Source organism: Microchirus variegatus (assembly GCF_963457635.1).
Source record: "Microchirus variegatus genome assembly, chromosome: 7".
NCBI classification, from domain to species: Eukaryota; Metazoa; Chordata; class Actinopteri; order Pleuronectiformes; family Soleidae; genus Microchirus; species Microchirus variegatus.
Window position 1 is genome coordinate 16,630,258 of NC_139808.1, and position 25,016 is coordinate 16,655,273.

Genomic DNA, 25,016 nt, shown 5'->3' on the forward strand with positions numbered 1-25,016 from the left:
ACCGATTTGAACATTAATTAATCGCAATAACCTTCTTCTTCCCATACAAAACTATGCATTCTATGCACGTGTGTGCGAGATTTCAATGGACACCAGAACCAAACAATAGATCATCCTCACCTAAGTCACACTAGGAGAAGACTATCTCACGAAGGGCACCACTATCACGTGTGTTATCCCCTTTGACTGGGGACTCGGCCCATCATATCTGTATGACCTTGTTGATATGACACCTGCTGCTAGAGACTGGGCTAGTCTGCGCCTATCAGACTGTACATGAATAGATTCAGGGAATAAAGGAAGAAATGTCAATCCAGCTCCTGCATTCTCTGCATTAACGGCACTGAAAAAAGGAAACAAAGAGTGAAAAGAAGTATGTGTAGACTGCTGAGGAAACCACACTCTATAATATCATAAAGTCGTGCCTTTTTATCAATTTTTAACACCTAATGCTTTTACAAACTCCCAATATTTGCTTAACAGCAGTGGATATAAACACATGTGAATGTGAATTTTACTTTTGCAACACGTTTTGATTGAAACCTTGCAAATTTTAACAACAAAATACAACGGAAATGATCTTTTACCACAATTTCAACGTCTAAATCTGTCTCATATGTCTCAAACACATGCTCTGTTGCACTTACAAAGTAAAAGCACTCCAAGGGCACACTGCATACGCATCGAGAACCTGATCACACAGACAAACCCTTGCTTATTGTGTACCAATGGAAAATGACTTAATGAATTTCCCCCTAGTTCCTGACACTCCAGTGGAGGTCCTTGTGGATCTGCTTACCAAAGCCAACAAGTTAGCTGCAGCAAGTGGAAATGTCCCGGAAGAGTTGAGGGGTCATTTGCAGAAGGCCCTGGACGTAGCCAGCGGCATGGACGACTATCTGGAGAAAATGACCACACAGGAAAGTGAACCTCTGGCAGAGCTTTACAAGTATGTCCTACCTGCAACATGTGCTATTTAAGATGTAAGAACATTAATGTGCATAGTGTTTCTAACGTCGTTATTTTTATTTGTAGAAAGACAATGTCTCATGACTGGGATGAGGTGTACACAGAAGGCAAAACTATGCACCGTCTTCCCAAAGAATGTATCACTGGACATGTTGAAGGTTGGACATAAACATGTGCACAGCTCGGTGCTTTTATAGTTACTGATTTGCCACATCATTATGATATTTTCTGTTTTTTTGGCAGGCCAAACCCTTAAGATGCTGATTCACATGAGTCAAGCAAAGGCAGTCCTAGAAATTGGGATGTTCACTGGCTACGGAGCTCTGTCCATGGCTGAAGGTCTCCCTGAGGACGGTCACTTAGTGGCTTGCGAGTTAGAGCCATACCTCAAAGAGTTCGCTCAGCCTATTTTTGACAAGTCGCCACACGGCAAGAAGATTACGGTCAAGACTGGATCTGCCATGGACATCCTAAAAGTGAGGACACTGATCACACTTTGTGCTGCAATTTTCAGTCATAGCTTCTGTGTCCATTAAGTGAAACTGTGGGACACAGTTTAGGGTTTCTAACTAACCATCTGTCCCCTTCAGGAACTGGCAGCTGCAGGTGAGCAATTTGACTTTGTCTTCATCGATGCTGACAAGAGTAATTACATCAACTACTACAACTTTATCCTGGACAACAGCCTGCTGCGATTAAGAGGCGTCATGTGTGTGGATAACTCGCTCTTCAAAGCAAAGGTTTATCTTAAAGACACCACAGATAGTAATGGATTGGCCCTTAGAGAATTCAACCAGTTTGTAACCGATGATCCACGTGTGGAACAGGTTAAGTTTCAAGCCTTTACATGCTACTTTTTTTTACAGATAATAGTAAGAGATTTGTGTTAACTGTGTTTGTTTTTAAAAGGTCATTATCCCTCTCAGAGATGGCATCAGTGTCATCCGCCGTGTTTCTGTGACTCCAGAGTGCTCAAAGTCACAGGTACAGTCTTTATTTTTATCCAAACTTAGAAGACCCAGATGATGGCAGGGTAAAAAAAATACTTAATCCAAAACCACAAAAGCGATTTGAAGAAAACAAATCTGGAACGCAGAACGACAGCAGACAGTGAACCCCAACAGACAAAAATGGGGAAGGAGACTGTGAGCAAGGATGATTGAACACAGGTAAAACACATCGAGCAGATTAAACAGGAAGTAGACGAATACAAAGAGAAAATAAAGCAAAAACTCCAACGAAAAACCTTAAGTGCAGAAGAGAAAATCCCAAATCCTTGTAAATATAGTAAAAAGTAAAAGTCACAAGAGTCTTCTATAGTTTATATAGTGAAGTGAGGTTGTATGAAGTATTGACACAAACAAAAGGCTCATATTTTAAAATATTTACGCCAGCTTCAGTGTTCTATGTGTTGTGGAATAGGATTTTCTTTAATGTTAGGCAGGTTTGAAAACCTCTCACTCTCCGTAGGGAACACAGGAGTTGTTCATCCACTGCTGCCTCAATCAAGTGTTCTCTCGTATGTTATTTTGTGATATCAGCGTTTGAAACCCTCCACACTGATTAATCCGAACAAGGCAGCAGTAGACCAGGTGTCCTTGTGAGCTAAAAACACTCCTGGATCAGCTTGCAGACTGCATAATGGTGAGATAAAGACACAAACCTATTCTTAAGATGTCTTTGACCCAAGCGGGTGTAGAGTTTATTAGGTGAGCATTTTGTCAAGTGTCAAGTCAATGGTGATCATGTGTTTGTACCTCATACAACCACACTTGAACTAAGACAGACCAGAGTCAAGACACACAGAGTCACTCTTCACTTATACTGCTTACCTTTGTGTCTGTAGCGTAAAATAACCAAGGACCAGGTTTTCTGTGGGATCAACGGACGATCCATTCTCGATCGGATGCGTCTCGATGGGCAGGTGGCGTACGTGACCGGTGCTGGTCAGGGGATAGGCCGAGCGTTCGCTCATGCTCTGGGAGAGGCTGGTGCGAAGGTGGCTGTAGTTGACCTGGACAAAGAAAAAGCAGAGGTCGTGGCTGAAGAGCTCTTTCTGAAAGGTACGGCATGTTATCACAACACAGCTGCATGAGCCACATCCACATTTTCACATCTTCAGTTTACTTTCTCAGTTTTGTGTTATTTAGTGTCACGTTATTGGCACATAACTTAATAATAAATTCACAATTATTCATTGTTTTCAGTCAAACTATCACTTTCTGCCAACAGTCCAAAATTCAAAGCTGTGCAGTAGGACAACAGCTTTGCCAGCAGATGGCAGCATAGTAAAGCATATGATGTTTTTCCTGGATAAGGGTGTAATTCATGGTGTAATTTTGTCTCTGCTTTCCTTCTACAAAATATATTTATTTTACAGTTAAAATAAGATAGATTTTTGTTATAATTGTTGGTGTTTTTAATTAAAATTTAGCTTCCAAATATTCCCAGCATAGAAGTGGTTCACATGTATTTTAAAGGGGGTAATTAATAAACACAAAATAATTTTTTTACTTGATTTTTTTTTTTTTTTGAGCAGGCATCAACGCCATTTCAATCACAGCTGACATCAGCAAGTCAGACGATATCCAGAGGATGATTGACAACATCGTCTCCAAGTGGGGAGCGATCCACATCGCATGTAACAACGCCGGCATCAACATGAACTCGGCCAGTGAAGACACGAGTCTGGAGGAGTGGGACCAAACCTTTAACGTCAACCTGCGGGGAACATTCATGTGCTGTCAGGTGTGTTTCAGTGAATAATGTCTCTGTGTTTATTCTTCACCTTATTGCATTAGCGGCTGAAAACAAACTGCACCAATTATATATATTAGTATTTACATATGAATAAAATCACAAGAATATTACCCATTTGCTGTTACAATAAACACTGTGCAGCAAGATTATTATTCTCTGGACCTGTATGTTTTTTGAGTGTGTGTGTATATACATATATACTGTAGTTCTTCAAATAAAATAAAAAAAACACTGCTATAAATAAGACATTCATCCAGCAAGTGGTTTAGTTTGATTGGAAGGTTGCACATAATCTCACTTCATGTTTGTGTTTTAACAGCAGAACAGGTCTATTTTTTTTTTTTTTTTTTTTAAAAGATGCAAGTATTTCTCATTTTTACACACATCCTTATTCCCTTTGTTCCGGTTTCTCTACACATTTTTATCTCAGCATATACATTTTTTAATCTAAAGAAACAAATTCATTGTTGACTGATTGGTAGAAATGAGTGAAAGGCACAGAACAACAATGTTATTTATAATTGCACAACTTACAAAATAATATTTGCCATTTTCTTTATTAAAAATTCTCATAGAAAATCGAAAGAAACTAAATTGATTCTGGATATTCCTTCCATATATCACTGTTGAAACTTGAGGCTAACCTCATTACGGATGGGCCATCTCGCTTCAGCTGCTCTGTGGTTACTATGGTTAGTCAGTAATTCGATAACAGTAGATCTTGAAACACTTCTCCTCAATATGAAAATAACGAGGGTTCAATGCATATTGATATTATTTCCCACTCTTGCAAACACTCTTAGTGACAACACCTAATTGCTATGAATATTTTGCTTTAGATCTGTTTCTAACAAGTGTTTTCTGTCCATAAAGAAGATTAAAACTGCAATAAAAAATTTTTTTCTGATCTAGCTCCAGTTGTTAATTCCATATCATCTCCTCCATTCGCAGTGAGTCATATACATATGGTATTGATCTGTTTTCTGTGTTCACCGTATCCCACTTTCCCCCTGAATTTCTTTTTTTAGGCAGCAGGTCGAGTCATGTTAAAGCAAGGATATGGCAAGATTATCAACACAGCCTCCATGGCCAGTCTAATAGGTGAGTGATGATTCTATTCCCCTGTGCTCTCTCTGGAGCTCCTCTATGTCTGCTTTTATTCCCTCCATTTGGTGTGGAGAGTTAGGATGAGAGGAGGAAGAGTGTTGAATACGGTGTAGTGCAGGAGTGTACGTTACGCTGAATAAATCATCTTTTTTTTTCTTATCACCAGACATTAAGTTGTCATATTTGACTCTACATCATGACAATAACAGTAAAGTAAAAATAAAGAGAGAACAGAATCAGCTTTAAAGCTACAGTGTGTAACCCTATAATATGAATACATGTTTGTTAGATTGCATCCATTGTCCTGCACTGCACACAGGAAGTGATTTGTTTTGGCAAGGCAGATGAAGGCAACAGCAATATTGCGTGAGTAAAGCAAGATGGCTGCAAATCGGTTGGAGTACGTCTGAACCCCGCCCCCCCCAGAAGTGACTGTGAAAAGTTTCAAATGTGAATTCTAGTGCGCAAAATCCTGTCGTTCAGCAGGTTGATGGAATTAATGTTTTGTCCCCACCCACCCCTGTGCTGCTGCTGTATACACACAAACGCTCCTTCACTCAGGTCCAGTGGCATTACTTGACAGAGCGTGTTTTCAGATACAAATAATGTTCCTTTCATAAGGAACAGACAGAGGCAGAATAATATTAACAACAGCAACAACTAAAGTCACTATGAACTGTGCTGTATTTAAAAAAACAAAAACAAAACAAAACACGCTGAATGTATTTTTCTATTATCACCAGAGATAAAGTTGTCAAATCTGACTTCACACCGTTACAGTTGCAAAAACAAAGTTTGAAGTACCTCCTACTGTTTTAATTTTTCTGATGAAACTCGAGGTGAACCTGCAAAATGAAAAAAAAGGAAAAAAGGATTCGGCAGCCTTTCTATTTTTAAACTTGTACCCTAGTTAAACTGTTGTATAGAGATGCGGCACACACCCCATGCATACAATAAACATCGTAGGAAATACATTGTGTTGTAATTGCGTCTCACTGAGGCAGTTTTGCATCATAATAAACATCCCCTCTCTGTGGAGCAGTCTGGAGGATGTGGAAGGCAACCTGAGGTCCAACATGGGAAGGGAGGGTTCCTGTGCAACGGCAAAACCTCTGTCATGTGCCAGCAGCTTCGTTTGAACAGCGGAAGACACATTTGGAGTTTAGTGCGAGCTGCATAAAAGCCTTGTAATTCAGAGCACCACGGTATTATTCCTCCTCCAACAGGTTTCTCCAGAGGAACAACATCACTTCATCAGCAGTATAGTCAAATCGCCAGTGCCATATGGGCCCCACTCCCGACTGCAGGGGCAATCTGTAAAACAGGAGCATGCTGGTAAATAGAGGCCAACATAAAAAAAATGATCAATTACTCACATTACGTACAGTCCTTCAGGAATTTACTTTATTGGTCTGGACATCTGTTGTAATATTGTCATAATGTGTAATCAGATGGGACCTGTTCTAGCCAAGTGGAAGCCCAAAAAGCAGCAGTAAATGCCCAATTAAAATGCACAATGACAGCTTTTTGTCCATCTGCTGGATACAATACACACACACACACACACACACACACACACACACACACACACACACACACACACACACACACACACACACACACGCACACACACACACACACACACACGCACACACACACACACACACGCACACCATCACCCACCTTTTTCCCCAAATGATGTCCAGCAGCTCAGTGACACCTGGACAGGAAATAACTTGATGCAGTCACTGTTTTTCTTTTTCCTGTTTTTGCATGATGACCATATACTGATATACTGAGGGATTGTGTGACACATGCTCAGTGCACACGTACCTGCACATTCTAGCTAGCATGGTCAGGAATGTTACTGCCATTATAAGAAAGGAGTGGCATCATTTGATCTCCTTATCTGCTCAGTAGAATTTAAAATTTAAAGGCAGTGCCTGATAAAGAGCATATTTTCCTCCTCTTGAAATGGGCACTAAGTAGCAGGGTTGAATGTTAAAGAGGGCTTTGTTGAATGCCCTCCTTCTACCTCCTCTCCCTTCTCTGGGGATTACTGCTCTTTAAGACGGCAAAAAACATCAATGCAGGTTTATTTAAAGGATGAAGGCATTTTCTGAATGGTATTTTGGGCCTGTATCATCAGGTCTCGACTGAGGATTAGTGCTGTTAGGCATTTTGAGCTGTGTTTCCTGTCCTGATAAGCCGGATTTCACCTTCAATCTGCGTGTAAGCCCTGGGCTCTACTCCTCCTCGCCTGCTCCTCTGAGGTCCTAGCCTTTCCTTATCCAGCGCAACCTCACCTTCCACTGCTATCTTGACGCACTCTGCACAATTTGAACACACTCTCGGCTATGTGGCCTCTTTCCTGTTGTTTACGTCTTATTTCTCCATCACTTTCCATCTTCCTCTAACTATGTCCTGTACATTTCGCTTCAGCAATGTATTCAGGATGCTCCAGCCGTTTCTCCCCTGGACTGGTCTCTGCCTCTCTGCAGCTGGCCAGTATTTATCATCCCAGTCTCACACTGAAGCCATTTGGCAGTCAGATCAGCAGGTGATGAGGTTAACTACTAAAGTTGTATGTAACTTGGAGCCTTCCTCGCGATGATTAATCAACCGGTAGAAAATGAGCCCCTGTCCCGGCATCCCATGCAGTGTGCAGCATCTGTGATGGTCAAGGCAAACAAATGGCTCCCTGCCTTTGTTGCTGAGGACAGAGCATAACTGGACATTATAAGCAATTCATTTTACATGGCTTCATCTGCAGAGTTCCCCCCCACCCCCACCCCCACCCCCCAGCAGCTAATGGAAGAGCTTTTATGGAGTGTCCACAAGAAACTGCATGAGCTGCAATATTACATGTACAGGTTGTTAGACCCCCCTTTTAAAAAAGGCTCTATTGTTATTCTCTTTTATCAGGAGTACAATATGAAATGATGGGGATATTTTACCTGAGCATTTCAGTTTGAGTACATCCCTCAAATATTATCCTTTTGAATTTCTCCTCATTCACTCTCTCTCCCTCTCTCTTTCGTTTTTTGGTAATGATTTTATTTCCTCCACCCTGCAGTCCCTCATCCTCAGAAGCAGCTTTCCTACAACACATCCAAGGCTGGAGTGGTCAAACTGACTCAGACTCTGGGCACTGAGTGGATGGACCGAGGAGTGCGTGTCAACTGCATCTCACCGTAAGTGTTGTCTGTCCTTAACCAGTATGTTTTGCGTTATTTCATTGGATTTATTCGTTTATTTTGATAGTGACAGCGTACACACTAAGAAATCAAAGTACGAGACTGGACCTAAAAAGGTACAAATGCTGTTGCTCCAGTTGTACCCTATCAGGGTACAAGCACTGTACCTTTCTCAGTGTGTACCAATCAGTACATTTTTGTACCTGGACATAAAGGTACATTTTTGTCACTAGGGGTGCAGAAATGTTTCTTTAAAGGTACAAAAAAAGCAGGTACACATTTTAAATGTACAGTGCTTGTGCCCTGATAGGATACAACTGGAGGGACAAAGTATTTGTACCTTTTTAGGTACTTTGATTTCTTAGTGTGTATGGTAATGGACATCAGTCGAAAATGCAAGACGAAAACTTGCAGAATTATAGCAAGAAGGCTAATTTACATCGTGGAGCTAACACAAATAAAAAAGATGCCCACAGTTTACCTTAAGCCACATTAAGCTGACCCCATGGCCACATTGAGTTACTAGCTGGTAGTAAATTGCATGTAAGTTTCACAATCTCTGGAATGGCTGCTTTGAACTCATTCGCCAAATGTGTGCTTCTGTGTCTTGACTGGATTGCCCAGTCTATGCTTGCTCATTTAAAAAAAAAAAAAGAAAAAAAAAGTAATTTTATGTTTTTACTATTTCAGCTACATCTCTTTATTGACAACACACGTTGTCAAAAGGTCCATATAACCTCCATATAACAAAGAAATTATTAACACCATTATCATCTTGGTTTGTGGACATTTTGTGGTCAAAGGCATTTGAGAACATTGTTATTTCAAGATTTCGGAAACACAGAGCAACATTTTTGACATTTTACAGACCAAACAAGTACAAGATTAATTGAGAAAATAATCAACTGATTAATGGATCATAAAAATAATGGTTCGTTGCAGCTCGAGTTGCATTTCACAGTCCCCCCCCCCCCAAGTGCTGTATTTGTGTTTAAAACACCCCAGTCCACCTGTGAGTGTGGTGAGGGATTGAGCTGCAAGAAGAAGTGGTGATTAGTGTGTTTGCTTTCATATGAAGAGCCCCATTTGAGAATGAGGCGCTAATTTAAGTCCTCAAACAACGCATCAGTGCTTAATTAGATGACGTCTTGAGGGATGAATCAACCAAACACTTGCTCTAATTGTTCTATTCAATTAGGGAATCAAATTTCCAGCCTCACTCACAAGTGTCGCTGCAACAATAGCCCCTTGTTTGTAACTATTTGTCTGTGAAGCTGAGCACAAGGAAGAAAAAACGGGGAGAACACAGGAAGGTCTCTCTCTGTGTGTGTGTGTGTGTGTGTGTGTGTGTGTGTGTGTGTGTTAAGAGGAGCATCCCTTATCCCCAGCCATTCCTGAGAAAATTCTTATATTGTGGCACCGGGCGAGCCAGGCCCTGTGCCACAACAAAGCCTTCATGAGCATGCAGAGGCACACGCACATGCACGCACAGGGCCTCGCTTTATTTATCAGCGGCTTGTTTGCTAATTTTAATTTGCAAAGAAGCAATTCTCTCTCTCGCTCTCCCTCCTCGCTAACTGGGCGTCTCAGTGGGCTGGTGATTTCTTTGAAGTGACAGTCGGTAAATATGCATAAAAAAGGGACACAATTAGTGCTCGCGAGGTTGACTGGAGCCTGATTCCATTGGCAACTTTAGCCGCAGTGGTGATAAGCTGCATTATCTAGAAAATTGGCTGAGGGAAAACAGTACCTCTGATTGCCAGGAAAGGTTCCAGATAACAGGGCAGCTGAAGAGAAATATAATTGAGGTGGAATATGTTAACCAAGGTGTCACACGCTCCTTGGAAGTGCTAATTTAGCCAAATGTTGGAATTCTATACCAAGGCACCGGGAAACATTGAACAATGATTCAGGCCTGGTGGCTTTTAGTCACTGTCACGTCAATTGTGTAGAAAGTCAGAAGTCATCTCATATTAGGTGCAAGCAAGCATGTTGACATATTTATTCATATGTTAGTGGTGTGATATTTCACTGGAGGAGGTGGAGGGAGCAGCTGCTGTTGTTGTGACACAGAGCAATTAGACGACACCAAACTAAAAGCAGCACGAATTATATTCATATGAATTCTGTCTGGGCACTGTCCCAGCATCATATTAGTTAAACATACTTCATTTAGAAAATATGTAGGAATAACATACAAGTAGTTCAAGTGTGTAATAATTAGAAGGGTTTATTGGCAGAAATTGAATATACTACGCATAAGTATGTTTGTATAAGTGCATAATTGCTTTAAAACTGTAGTGCATATCTTTTTAAATATAAACAAATGTCTTTTCCATTCAAATCATTTCCAAATGAGTCACCCAGTGCTGAATAAGCTGAAATATCAGCGCCACACGACTCTTCCTGTATAATGTGTGTATTTGAACATTGTATAAGTAAATTAAGACAGGTTGTATGTATGTACAGTATTCGTATGACTGAAATCACACAAGAAAATAACAAATTAATTTTACTGCTCAAAACATCGTTCAGCAGTTTGACAGGATAAACGCTTCTGGACCCCACCTGCCTCTACACCGCTTGCGTATACATACAAATACTCCCTCAGTAAGGTCTGATAGTATTGCTTGACAGAGTTTTCAGATACAAATATATATAAATATATACAAATATACAAATATATTACGTCATATCAGTTCACAAAGACTGAACAGAGGCGGGTGAATGCAGCTTCAGAATAAAGTCTTTTAGTCATCTTGCTCTGCCGTGTTTCTACAGCAGCGTGAACGGCCAAACCAGCCACAGAATGTGTTTTTTTGTGTTTAGAGGCAGAAGGAAGTATACTACACAAATGAAAAAGAATAACATCCTTTCTGGTTTGCAAAAGTCACCGTAGTTCCCTGATGTGCTTGGTCACCCTCTGTTTCTGTCTCACCACTGTGTCACTAATACTTACTTAAAGGTCCACCTTTAAGCAACACAAAACTCTCCTGTGGGTGGTGCTCTAGGCGACTGCCTATGTGGCCTTTGTCTTTACATGGACATGTCACAAGAAAGGCACCACCAAATGGCAGCAGTCTGAATGGACAAACTGGCTAACCCTGATGTGCTTGGAAAAGGTAAAGTAAGCGGAAGAATCCTCTGTTTGTTTCACCACTTGATTCTATTTCTTACGCACTGCCTCTATAAGTAAAAGCTATGAACAAATTACACCACACGCTCCTTTGTACCGAAGATTTACCCAAGAGTGGTTAGAGTGCTGCCACCAGTCCCACAGTAAATATCAGCAATGCCATCCCTGCCCTTTCTTCACAGGATAATTGGGTTTATTTTTGTCACCAAAGTGGTGGCTCTGAAACAACGCTGTCACTCCTGGTCCCCTGCTGTGATGCCTTCTGATTTCATTTCTCTGCTTCTCTTTTCAGGGGGATTGTTGACACCCCTCTCATCCACTCGGAGAGTCTGAGGCCTCTGGTGCAGCGCTGGCTGTCAGATATCCCTGCTGGTAGACTGGCTCAAGTGACAGACCTGCAAGCTGCAGTGGTTTACTTGGCATCTGATGCCTCCGACTACATGACAGGGCATAACTTAGTCATAGAGGGTGGGCAAAGTCTGTGGTAGAGTGGAGAGAAGGAGATAGAAACTTTGTTCCTCTTCACTCTCCTGGGACGAGTTTCAGAAATAGGTGGCATTCACATTATCTTCCCTTGACACATTCACAGCATTTTGATTCCAGTCTCACTAATTCAAATTGAGAAAAAAAAAAGTTCTTGGAGTGGAAGCTTTCTGTGCAAATGAGGAAGACCAACATTTGTTCTGGTATGTGAAGGTCACTGTAGTAGAGAAGAAGAGTATTTGGTTTGTGACTGTTTGTTTCTTACACACTTGACTTTTAAAAGGCACTGAAAGAAATAAATCTTTCGCTATTGTAATAAAGCTGGAATACTGGAAAAGTGTGGTTTGTCAATTCATTTGAAAAGTTGAAGAAAAATTGTTCAGGGAAGACAGCCTATGAGGACAATATATCCTTCCCAAAATGATCAATAGTCAACAAAAATAACAACTGTCATTATTCAAAGTAACAACAGTGAGACTGTGAAAAACTTTCAGGGCACCACCAGCTTTGTTGTTTTTATTCCTGTAAAATTCTGTGATTCAATTCTGTGATTATTGGCTAGAAATTATCTGACTGAAAGTTGGTCTTTTATCAAGCTGACAATGAGTTTAAGTCACACAACATGTGTATGTAATGCTTAAGCATGTCTTGAGGAAACAGAGTAATAGATACTGTATATTCCTGACATAAAATAGAATGACAAACACAGGGTTAAGATAGTGTAAGGGTAGGTCACACTAAATACTTAGTATTTAATAGACACTTTATCTTGTAGAAGCAGTATTTTTGCTGAAAATGTTATTTTAAACCGACGAAGTATAATGTGGCCTTAACACTTTACAGGGGCAAAATCCTCATAAAACCATGCCGAATGTAGAAATCAGGACATAAGAACTGCAGCTGTCTGTGAGTTGTATTCCTCTTGCAAGAGGAACAGACAGCACAGGGCATCAAGGCTGTCTGTGCAGTAGTTCAGGGGAAAAGTGTCACTGTTTGGGTTTTTATCACCTGGAACAGCACCCAACCCACAACACTACGGGCAGCAGTTGGTTGGTTAGACTGAGTGTGGGAATCTGCTGATACCAGACAGAGAAGGACAAATGAACCTTGGGAGGAGATGTTAAGGCACATGTTATGTTACAAGGCTAAATGGAGACGTTGTTGTGATTAGTTCATACATATCCCTTTTATACTGTGACATCTCAACACTTCTACAGTAAAACTGACAGTTTTCTCTGTCTCGGTGGGAGATTTATTTGTATTAAATGGTGGGTCACCACTTGTCTGTCTTTTGAATGAGCAAAGACTGTAGTCAGCCCGCCATTCAATACAAATACAGTTCCTGGTGCTTTGCAGGGTATTACAAGCCAAGCTTTAAATGCCTCACACAGAAAGTGCCTAATGCAGCATGATTGGTTGAGTGATGACCATCAGTTTACATTCACATCAGAGCACGACACCACTGAGTTGTATTATGCACTGTCTGCACTTTGACTCTCCATTCCCTCTGGACTCTTGTTCACCATATGCACGATTACCGCATCCCTGCCTGCCTCTCCTGCAGCTTGTTCTTGCCAAATGGTCCCTACAAGTGGTGCTTGTGAGTGCCATCTTAATTGCTCTATTAACTGTTTGTGTGCTGAGAAACAATACTTAAAGGAGAGGTCAGCCGAGGACATGACCTGGGCCACTGCAATTATGTGGAAAGTAGAGGCCAATTAGTGCTCGCTGCAATGTGACACTGTTAGTGTTTGTGTGAGCAACTTCAATTTCTCACCGTTAGTGACCGTTCTCTGAATTTACATAATTGGGGGATCGGTCATTAACGGGGGTTTGGCGTGTGAGAGGATCCCATTAAGATATGGAGTGAGATCTGATCATCTGCTCTGCTCTCTCCTATTTATCTCCTGCTGTATAGTCACATGAGTTATTATTGGGATTGTTATCCTCACATTTTATGGCAAAGCATCAAAACTTATGCATGAAAAGCTTTTGCACAGTTGTTCAGAAGAAATAAACTTTTTTTCCTCTCTCTCTTTTAGGTCATTTCCTAATCTTGCCACTGAGGGGCAGTATAAAGACAGGCACCAACACGGACACAAAGTTGCAAGAGGTTATCACATTATTTGCCATCATCTAAAGGAAATAACACTGAACTCTGCTTTAAGTGTGTGCAAGGAGATTGCGATAAAATAAGAACACCTCTTCAATTCTCCTGAATAAATACTCATATATTTTCAATTAAACGGGGCTCGATAGTGGACAGTTACATTTCAAATGCATTAAAATATAATTATTTTTGTCACAAGATGAGAGGGAACAGTTCTCATAGTTCAGGGAAAATTAAGTGCAAATGAAAATGATATAATATTACATGATATTACACAAACATCTACAAATGAAACCTTTCCTCAAGACAAACATCATTTAAGTCAACCTACATAAAGAAATGGAACAGCCATGTCGTAGCCCATTTTAAAATGTGAAAATCTTTAAATCACAGCTTTGATCACTATAGAAGACAATAGGATTGAGTATTACCATTTGTGTTATGTCATGACCAGCAGCAAATTACATTTAACCAAAGTTCAGATATACCCTATTTATTCTATACATTCTTATGGTTATTTGAAGCTTATATGAGATCTTATTTAGACTTACAAAAATACACTGTACCCCGTAAATCAAACTACAAATGAGTCTTTAATGACTTTTTGGGATGTGTCCCACTATGAATCACTGTAACGGATGAATTAAGATGGCATTGCGACATTTGACAGCCATTGCTTAGGTGATAAACCATCTTCATTTAGTTGCAGTTGATGTGTAAACTGTTGTTTTGCCATCATGTTTTGCACCACTTTAAACTCTGTCAAAAACCTCTTGGAGAGGTCAGAGGTCCTGTTTTCCTTTCCAATTGCGGCAAAAAAGAGGCAAATCTATAATTTCAGCAGAGAAAAAAAAAAGTGATATCCCCCTCGAACACCGTGGCCTTGCTTCATGAGGTGTAAGTGATCTTGAATCCATTATTTATGACCTCCTTTTTGCTGCCATTATTACACTGAAGAGTGGGAGCCTGTAGTACAGAGCGCTGTTGTACTAAACAGTCCTCTGACAGAAAAATGCACTCGCGTCTTCACACTTCAAAATCAGGCCTGATTAATGGTTCACTCAGTCACGGCATGCAACATTTTTACAGCAACCGCCGATCAGAGGGAGACCATGGGTCGATACTGAACAACACAACAATGAGGCAACGATGTGTGTGTTGCTGAGCAGGCTGTATCCCCGTGACAGGGAGACCCAGGGGTTTATGGATGACATATTAACATTTGACAGTATCAATACACTTTTATTGATGGATTACAGTGTCCTGTTACGTACCCACTCAGTGAGGTGTTTGAGGATGAAATGTTACACCTTCTAAATTGAGTTGAGCCGCCTGATGCTATCATCAGAGGTTGGACTGCGCAACAGCTAAAGGAAAATGTCAACAATGGATCTCCGGATGAGGTCGAGTAGTGCTGTGTGATCTTCAAACGCAGGGAACCTTAGATGATTCCATTTGACTAATTATATGATGGAAAACCTGATCTTCTCTGAAGCCAAAACACTTTGAGTACATATTTTTTGATGTTTGTATTGAAGCTTGGTTATAATAAATCAACTGGAAAATAAAACAAAGTTCCACTAGTACAGTATGTACACAATTATATTTCAGAGGTCCTAACCAAAGAAAACTGATAAAAAACTTAGCATGCTGTATTAAAGCACGTAGTTTCCATGTTCCAGATGCTGTATGTTTGAAAAGATCGATAACATTTTCACTTCTGCACCATTACTATGATGTTAACACTCGATTCACAGTTTTTAGTATTTTTTGTATATATTTTCAACAAACACCACTGCATTTGTTACTGAACATCAGGGTATCATCTATTTTTACACTACTTTCATCTGCAAAGCTATAGCTATCTGCTGCTGCTCCTTCATATAGTGCATTACTTTGTGCACATTGTGTACAAAATGATTTCAAATTACTTTGATGATTGAAAACAAAATCATACTTGCACCTACTATCAAAGCATTTTATTCTGATTAAGAGCTGTTTCGCAAAGTTTGATTCGCCCATTGTGTGATTCTGTTTGTGTTGCATCTGACTCGCTGAAGGCCCTGGATCATTGTCTACCACTGTTTGATATCTCATGTGTTATTCATTGAAAAGCTGTTTTGCTGTTTGCGCTCCTCATGCTGCCTGCTGACTTTACATGGTGTCACTTAAACGGGCTGCTGCGTGTACTCGGAGGGGTTGCTAATAAATAAAAAGTGGAAGGCCTCTTGTCAAGCTGCATTATGATATTGTATTCTGTTTGTGAGATGACTTACACAATCAGCCTTTTTAAGAACAGCATAAACCCTCACATACTTGTGTTCACAGGCTTTTTCACAGTCAAATCGAAAAAAATATCACAGTCACATACCAACCTACCTGATGTGTTTGTCTTTCATTATTTGCCATAACTGAAATAACACAGATGAGTTCCTGCCGAGTTATTACTCACAGTGCCGGACTGATATGCAGCAGCACCGCTTTTTTGTCTCCTTTGCATGACTGTTTGATAGTCATGCAAAGACATTTACATGATCATGATTGTTTTTGTCAAAGACGTCTCCTATGACACCTCAAGGGTTAGGTATGTTTTTAAAAAAAAAAATAATTCAAATGTCCACGTCCTGTATCCACATTGTAAATGTATCAGGCTTTTATTCAACATTAATACCAAGCTAGGGAAACATTTGCACTCCGAGTTCTCTAATTACAATGCAGCTAATGTATTATTTCCTCCCCATGTGGGATTACTTTCATCTTTCCCATTAAGATGCACATTTTGTTTGGATACTCAAATTACAAACCCCATATTAAATCTGACTGTGCAAAAGGCATTGATCATAGCCCCCGATAGCTGCACTCCAACTTTGATTTAATTTGCACATCCATTAATATCTATGAGACGTCCGATTGTCGTCTTGGGCATATTGATGGTATTGTAAGCCCTGCCTTCATATAATGTTCCCCAGCGGCAATGAGGAAATGTTACAGAGAATTAGGCCGAGAAGCAGGCTCAGTGGAACTGGCACTGCAGTCAGAAATTCATTACCCTAATAAATAGCGGGGGAAATAATGGAAATCTTAAGAGAAATTTCTCTTTTCCTCTACTATTTCTCACCACAAAAACAGCTCTCTTTGGTGTGAGAGTGGGTGACTGTAACAGAGGTGCTTTTTAATACTGCTGTCTGTGCATACAGGGGTCAGACCAAGTCTCCTAGTGTCAGTGATCCAGTCACTTACTGCCTGTCCATCCTCAGGTTTTATGTGTAAACACACTGATCTATTTGGATATTCAGCACGAGGCTGCAGCTCCAATGTAGCTCCATTAAAATCATTTAAAAGCTTCAAAGTAAAATTAAGGGTTACATTATTAAAATAAAATACAGTAGTGTGGTAGATTCAGTCGAAGCTATACAGTGGATGAGTGTCAAGCCATGCTGATTTCTTATGTTGATTAATGAAGTGCCAACTGAGTATATGTACTGTTCCCTTCCTTAGTGGAAACCTTGACATGCTGTTTTCTATGGGGAAAACACGCGTGGAGCCAAGAGACATGAGTTATGCTGTAATTAATGCAATCATGAAGATGAAAATAGCTGTTGTTGCAACCAGAAAACGACAATGAAGAGCGTGTGAACCAAGGAGGAGGAAGATTCATTGTTAGGTGACTGCGTTCAGAGACTGTGCGGTCCTCCCGAGGCCCCCTCTCCCCCTGTGGCTCCACAGTGTACCTTTCAGTGAGCAGCATCTCTGAAACAAATATGTTTTACTGCATCCCTCATTTCCTGTATTTCATGCCAGACAAGTGTAAGCTTTTTCAGTGGATGGCACAATTTTCCCTTTTTGTTTTTCAAAAAAGGGGGAGGGCTTCGCTTCTCTTACGATTCTGCCAGAGTGATTCATTTGCAGGTCATTAAAAAACTCGTCTTTTGAAAGCGTTAGGCTGCTCAGGTGGCGAAGCCTGTACAGGGGAGACATGTCGTAAATAAAGGCAGCTACATTTCAAATGCCATAAATAGGGGACACCTAAGGACCTTGCATGATTGCAGACATCTAATCATTTAATTTATGCGTGTCTAAAGGAGCCCTCATTAACATTCAAGTAGCACTCATCTGTCTAGCAGGATCATTCCAAAGGCTGCATCACTCTCGGTGGGAACGCATCTATTTGGGCAACACAGCATGGCTATACGCACTCAGCGAGCACCTTCCCGCTTTCTCCCTCAATGTCATGAGAGACACAGCATGCAACTCTCATAACTTACAGTGTGTGATTTGTGATCCAGTGATTGTGTTGCTGTTAATGTGGAGAAGCTTTGACAAAGTTAAAGTCATATTCTCTAGGTCACAATTCAGTGCAGGGCCCAACATTTGCAACTGTGCAGCAGCAAATCACGCTCCCTTATGTGAGAGCAGCCCTGGACAAAAGGTGCAGAATGATGATCATCAGCAGCCTTTTGATGAAGCCAGCTGAGGACTGCGATATTTATTTTTGAATACCGTCTCAAGTCTTTGTTAGCCCTGCGATGGTGTAACACATCTCACTGTCAAGCACAGCAGATTTGTGCATGGCAGAAATTCAATAATAATTGGCACAGATTGCTTTAGACATGTGCTGGTAGCTGACAGCGGCTTTGTTCTATGTTAAGATTTTATGTTTAACACATCAAAGAGTTGGTGTACTCTGCTAAGCAATGAAAGCAAGTTATGCTTTGCTGTTAAAGGTCCAGTATGCAACATTTTCCAATGCTTTTTTTGAGTGTATAACTGCTTTGAAATAAAAAATAGTGATGGTTTTTTTGTGAACTTATTGAGAAAGGGTCTCACTTTGTAGAGGCCACCATCTTGGGCCAGCATGTTTATTGGTGCCAACATACAAACACACCAGCTAGAGCATGCATTTCATATTTTGAAACAGAGGCATAATTGTTCATGCAAAACCAGAGCTGTTTGGTCCAGAGCAGAGTTGGTTTCCTCAGATAGTCCGCTTCATTTGGGCAGGTGTGAAAGCTCATACGAACTCTGGTGCAGACCAAACATCTGGTCCACCTGAAACGTAGGTCTTGGTCCATTTTGTGGTCCATTTGTTTTTATTGTGAACAATCACATAATCCATTTTTGGTCCTGGCCAATCGATGAGTCTGGTTTTCTTCTTCCTCATGCTCTTTTTTCTTCCTGGTCAGCAGGTTTTACTGTATCTGTGTAATATTGTCCAGGCGGGTTTGGTCCACTTACAAAAGTGCAGTGTGAAAGTGAACCGAACCAAACCAAATGAAGGTGCAAAGTTTTTGGTATTCCACGCCCAATCGAACCCAGTCCTCAGGACTATCCTGGTGCGAAAGAAGTGAGCTGGAAAAAGGAGGAGGAGGAGGTCACTAATTCTTACACACTGGACCTTTAAAGGGGAACTTTTAGAGTATCTCACAGCAGTGGGGAATAAGGTTAGGTTGCATTCAGTGCATCTGTTTACCCCTTTCCTGCCAATAAATGAATTAACAGTGAGGCAGTTTTCAGAACAAACATAGTAAACAATTAAGAGGAAGACCACGAAAGAAAGACTGGTCGGGAATTGCTGCTGCAGGGAAGCATATTTAAATACCGTTACAACCTTGCATGAACAGTCCGTAAGCATGGATAGCGGTTGTGATCATGACATGCTCTAGGGATTAAACTGTGCAATCGTCGGTACAGCGAGAATGACTTTGTGGTTAGATGATTTACACCAGTGGAAAAGATGAAAAAGAAATAACTGACTTTTGGCTTCACCCCTCCCACAAACAGCAGTGATCCAATCACAGCATAATAAAATTATCTCGACACAACAGGCCAGTCAAACTATAGCTATGACCATATGACAAAGAGACATATGGGGCTATTCAGAGCCAAAGTCATTTCCAGTGGTAATGACTCATTTACAGTCCTATCAACATTTTTAACGAAGCCTTGGAACAGAGCCTCAACAATATGTCCCATGGTTTAAATAAGGATCATAATGAAGAAAAAAATTATGTATTCAATATTTCTGTTCCGTTAGACTTCAAATATGGAGTATGTGTTTTTAGTGAATGCTAAGTCAACTATTTGATATAAAAAGACTTATACACTTATTTATTCAAAAGCTCTGGACCCCAAATCCATTTACAAGCATCTGCATCGTAACAACACAATGGCTGAGTCCAGCGCGTTATATACAGCGTAAAAGTTGATACTGCTGCAGCTGAATCAATGTAAGAAAGTTAATAAAAAAAAACACTTATTCTCAAAAATAGTGCCAGTTGGAGTTGGATTGCTTCCACAGAACAGTAAATACAGTAAATTTACAGCTACTCCCTAACAGAGAAGAAAAAAAGTTAATTAAAAAAAATCACTTATTCTGTGAATTGTGGGGATTTGATTTTAAAGAAGCAACATAATAGTGTAAATGTATAGCTTTAGAGTAACAAAGAATGGAACATATCAGGAATGGTGTTTCTGGAATAGTGCTGATCAAACAGTCAGTATATACTTGGTTTTATTAATGTCATGTAAACACGTTAGGCCGACTAAAATTGTCTTAGTAGGACTAACATACCTGTATAATGAGATTCATAGTAAGATTACTCTTATATGTATATGCTTAGTAGTAGGACTGGAGTCGGACTTGACACAACGTACAGAACCACAGCATGATCCATCTCACCGTCCATCGCACTTATTTGTGTTTCTGCGACGTAAAGGTCAACAGCAAACCGATTCAATATGCACTAGCTTATAGAGAGATACACCGCCACCTACGGAGTCACATATACACGGCCAATAAATCGTTTTTCTCCTCTGCATGTATACGCGGACTCAACAAGTTGTCCGATTGCCTGTCTTAGTCGGACTATGGCCATAGCTCGATTAAACTGCATGTAAACGTACTGAACGTCACATAAACCAACAAGCAGAAAGGACTTGACAGTTTCCTGGCTACAGATCTCAATGCTCTCAACTCTCAACATTACACCAAAAACAAAAGCTTGGTAGATTATGACAAATGACTTTGGACACACGATTTAACATGACCAGACACACTGCTACTCACTAAGAATTGAACTAATCAGTTGAAATATGGCTATACTGGAATATTAAACAAACATATTGATGCTCTAAAAGGAGAGGCTGAACTCAAGTAACTTTTCTTTAAAACTCTTTGGACCTGGAGGAAAATGTAAGTATTGCAGCATAATGTGTTAAGTCCCCTCATCAGCCCAGAAGACCTGAAACACCTCTATTTAATAAGGTAAGGCAAGGCAATGTAGGGGCCTGTTAATGACTCAGAGTTAAACACCACATTTTAACTAAGTGAGAGAGGCATGTTTGTCTCTATAGGCAGTATCCAGCAGCATTTTGATGTCTCTAACAAGAACACAATAAATTGTTCCTCATTATTCAGTAATTAACTCCAATGCGCTGGGTCCCCATCCCCCTGTGCCACGCTCTAAATCACCACCCTCCTCCCCTCTTCTCCTCCTGCTACACAGCTCTTTAATTTCCTCTATGCTGTGGGGGGTGGGGGCAAGAAAGGGTGGAAGGGGTGGGGGCACACACAGCTTGATGCACTCCATCATTCCCTTGCCACCTTCCTGTCACCCCTTCACCCCATTTCTCGCCACACCCTCCTCCTGCTCCCTCCTTCCTTCCTTTCTATTCTATCCCCATGCCAACCTCTCACCAGTGTTTACTCTCTCCCTGCAGGACGCCGCCTGGTTAAGGCAGGAAGAGGTCACCTGAGCTAGGACGACAGGCTACAGTCACGTTCGGCACCGTGAAATGGCGAGCATGTTGTACTATGATGGCATAAAAACTTGCCCCCTGGGTCTGTTTGCTGTCTTTTTCACTGGGCTTTCCTCTTCCTCCTGTGCTCTTAATTGTTCAAATGAGGTCATTAATTGGAGACTGAGTCAAATCACCTGTCATTTCAGCTGGGAATCATCTACTGATTGAAAGGTATCATAAAAACCTGCCCAGGGCCTGGTTTTTACAGTGCCTGCTGGGAGCTCCCTTTGTGCCACGACAATCTCCGCCCATGGGCGCATCGCTCACTTTACTTTCTATGGCGGAGATTAGGCGAGTAGTCCTGGGTGACACACATCCACACACTTGGCCCAAATATAGATTCAAGAGAGTCAGTAGTGTCAGAAACAATTCCTGGAGGATGTTATGGGGAGTGTTCATTTTCCACTGTACTATTAATGCCCCTGACCTAATTGAGGATGATGCTCAAACGCACCACTTCATTGTACACGACTGAGGTCAGGTTCATTTGAAGGGGTAATTGTGAAATTGGCATGTAAACTAGGATAATAGAACAAATGACAAAAAAATTAGGACAGATGACAGATTTCTTGATAGATTCGTAATAAATTTAGACATGTCCTTCTGTAGTGTTATAAAACTAGACGGAAAGATATGAATAATTATCTGGATTTTGTAGGTTGGTGGGACTGAATGTTGTTTAGCTAAGGACTGGACACGCTACCCTGATGGTTGTCTGATGGCAAAAAAGAACAAGCAACTGCAACTCTGCCTCTGTTGACTTGTGTCGATAAGAGGTTACAATTGCACACGCAGCATCAACTCCAGTTAACAAGCAACCAGCACATCTGAGTGAGAGGAAACTACTTTACTTACCAGCAGATGGTGGCAGAAGGAAAATCAGGAGAACTATCCAGTGGTTGGTGGCAGATATTTGGTCAGTCATCACACACATGGACAGACTTGTGATGGCACAGTGACTTCATACTGTATTTTATTTATGGAATTTATGGAAGATGGTCACTAAATTTGAGCTCTTTGTCATTTGTCCCATTGGTTTAGAATCAGTTTGTCATTATTTTTTTCTTTTTCAGATTGGCTGAAGTGAACTTCAGTGAGTGTCTTAACCATGTGATGGTCATCAACTGCCTGATGGCCAAACATCAGGACGGTTTGTCCCAGTCTTGAGACATTGTCCTATTTAAAAAAAAAAAAAAAAAACCTTTTGATCCTGGGTGTAACGGTGTAACGGCTTATGAGAAACACATGCATCAAATATCTCAAGTGACGTCAGCTTAAATGCACCCTTTCCTCACCTTGCTACACTGCACAGTGAGATACTGAAAGCAGTGCTCTGAGACACTTACAAATGCACAATTTACTCAAGGAAAATCACACTGAATGTGATGGCAATATTAACACAGAAACAGCATTAGGAAAAACAGGCCTAAATTATTCGCAAGGCACAATGCTACATAAAGCTTTGGGACCCATATTTTCCACATGAACTTAATCTTGAGGAACACTACATAAGATGCTGACAAACCCGCTGTTTGAAATAAAAACCCTCTAAACACATGGCATTAATATTTAATGGTGCTGCTTCCTCGGGAGGCCACTCTGGGCTGTAGTGCTGTGTCTGAAGGGAGATGGTATTAGTGCTGTGAGCTCTGAAAGGAAGAGCAGCTTCACACTAATGAAGCGATCAGGGCCTGAACTCTAAAGAAACCTCGTATCTGATTAGTGTGCAGAGATGCATGTAAACATGGCAAAGCAGCACGCGATTAGATCACTTTGTTAATGTGAGTCTTGTGTCACTAAACACAACAGCAGTGTAGCATGCAGAGTTTGAAAGTACAGTATTTTTGCTTTGTGCAACACATTTCACATTTAATCATTTCAATATTATGGATTCTTTTTGACCTTCAGTGCAAGTGTTTTGAATTAAGCTGTAAACTGGAGGAGCAGCATGCAAGCTAATGTGTTACCGCCATCCTTGGAGCAACCATTACGGTGCAGGCATGTGTTGTGCAGCAGTGAAAATTACCTGACCTTGTCCACATCCGCTTGTCCGGGATAGGACAGCATTTGAACCTGGCCAGAAAAGGACAAGCCATTTGGATGTTATTAAAAGAAAAAAAAAACATTAGACTTTTTTTTAAGCCCATGGTACTCCCAAAGCCATCAGGTAATTTGAAAGAGATCCAGCGGGTTTAAGATGTGCAGATGTTTTCGCTTTAAAACTGGCATCTGTTTATGCAGACACACTTTATGTTCGAAAAACCACAAAGGACCACCAATAGGTTTTATGGAGCACTATCAGCTAGAGCACTCAGCTTTGTAATTGTGCTACACAAGGTAATGAGAAAATTGGTCACAAGCAGTGTTCCCTGTAGATGTTACCAGCAACATACAATTTTGCACAGGCTGCGCAGTAGCCAGATTTATTTTTATTTTTTTTGTAGTCTGTGCGCGCTGCTTTCTGAGCTCTTAGGAGGTCAAACATCGTCATTTTAGCATTTTGGAGGAGCAATTTGTTTAAAAATGTACTGTTTTCATTCAGTTTAATATGAGGCCTATACACTGGCACCAAGTGTATGGAAAGGCAACTTTCATAATTTTAGAGTAAAATGTAGACCGTGAACGCAACTAAATCTAAAGGCTCAGTTCTTAATCGTGTATAAATCTAATGACCAAAGTATCAATGTTAACATATTGGGGATATTTGTGGACATTAACACTATATGGAAAATGATATGGAGAAATACTACATGCACAGCTTAGTTGCCCTTCAAAATTAACTTTCAATGCACATCTGTCACCATTTTCATTTCCATAGCAAATAGTCAAGACTGGAGCTTCAATTAAAACAAACAAACAAACGAAAACAAACTTCTACCACAAATCTACCAACATACATACAGACATTATGCATCGGAGGTTTGCCAAGGAGAAAAAGAATGACTTCTACTAACCAGTACTAACTGACTGCCATAGTGTTAACAGGCAGGTTTCCATTGATCGTACTGGCTTAAATGGTTTGAATGAAGAGCTAACCATTTATCACGCGGTGATTTTCTGAAGAAAGTACAGGAATTCTGTTGAGAGAAACCATTTTGCCAACTGAACATGTTCAACCTGTCTTTTTTTTCACACCATCACTGACTCACTCAGACTGGTATACATCTATATTAATGCTGTGTTACACTAACACAGATGCCAAGCTTATTTATATAAATCTTCTTTTTATTATGGCCATGTCATTTCAAGCAGGGGCATGTAAAATAAAGATTGGTTGTCGCTTGACAAAAACACAAAATAATACCTTCTCAAGCACTCAGGTCCAGTTCAGCTCCGAGACGGAGTAGTACTTGTTGCTTAATGTTTAATCACCAAACAGGGACATTAAATGAACTGATGTACAACCGAGTGAATATAAAAATTGATTCAGCAGTAAAAAAAACAAACGTCTGCT

The 25,016-nt window shown here is 40.6% G+C and overlaps 1 protein-coding gene across 1 annotated transcript; it reads left to right on the forward strand.

The window, feature by feature from the left end:
- Positions 1-728: 728 nt before the first annotated feature.
- Positions 729-11,657, forward strand: LOC310929215 (uncharacterized protein; the record flags this gene model as incomplete). Its single annotated transcript, XM_083891937.1, has 10 exons — positions 729-949; positions 1,036-1,127; positions 1,213-1,445; positions 1,560-1,796; positions 1,879-1,953; positions 2,816-3,032; positions 3,509-3,717; positions 4,758-4,830; positions 7,913-8,030; positions 11,462-11,657. The coding sequence occupies 10 exons, from the start codon at positions 729-731 to the stop codon at positions 11,655-11,657; spliced, it is 1,671 nt and encodes a 556-aa protein (XP_083748063.1).
- Positions 11,658-25,016: the final 13,359 nt, after the last annotated feature.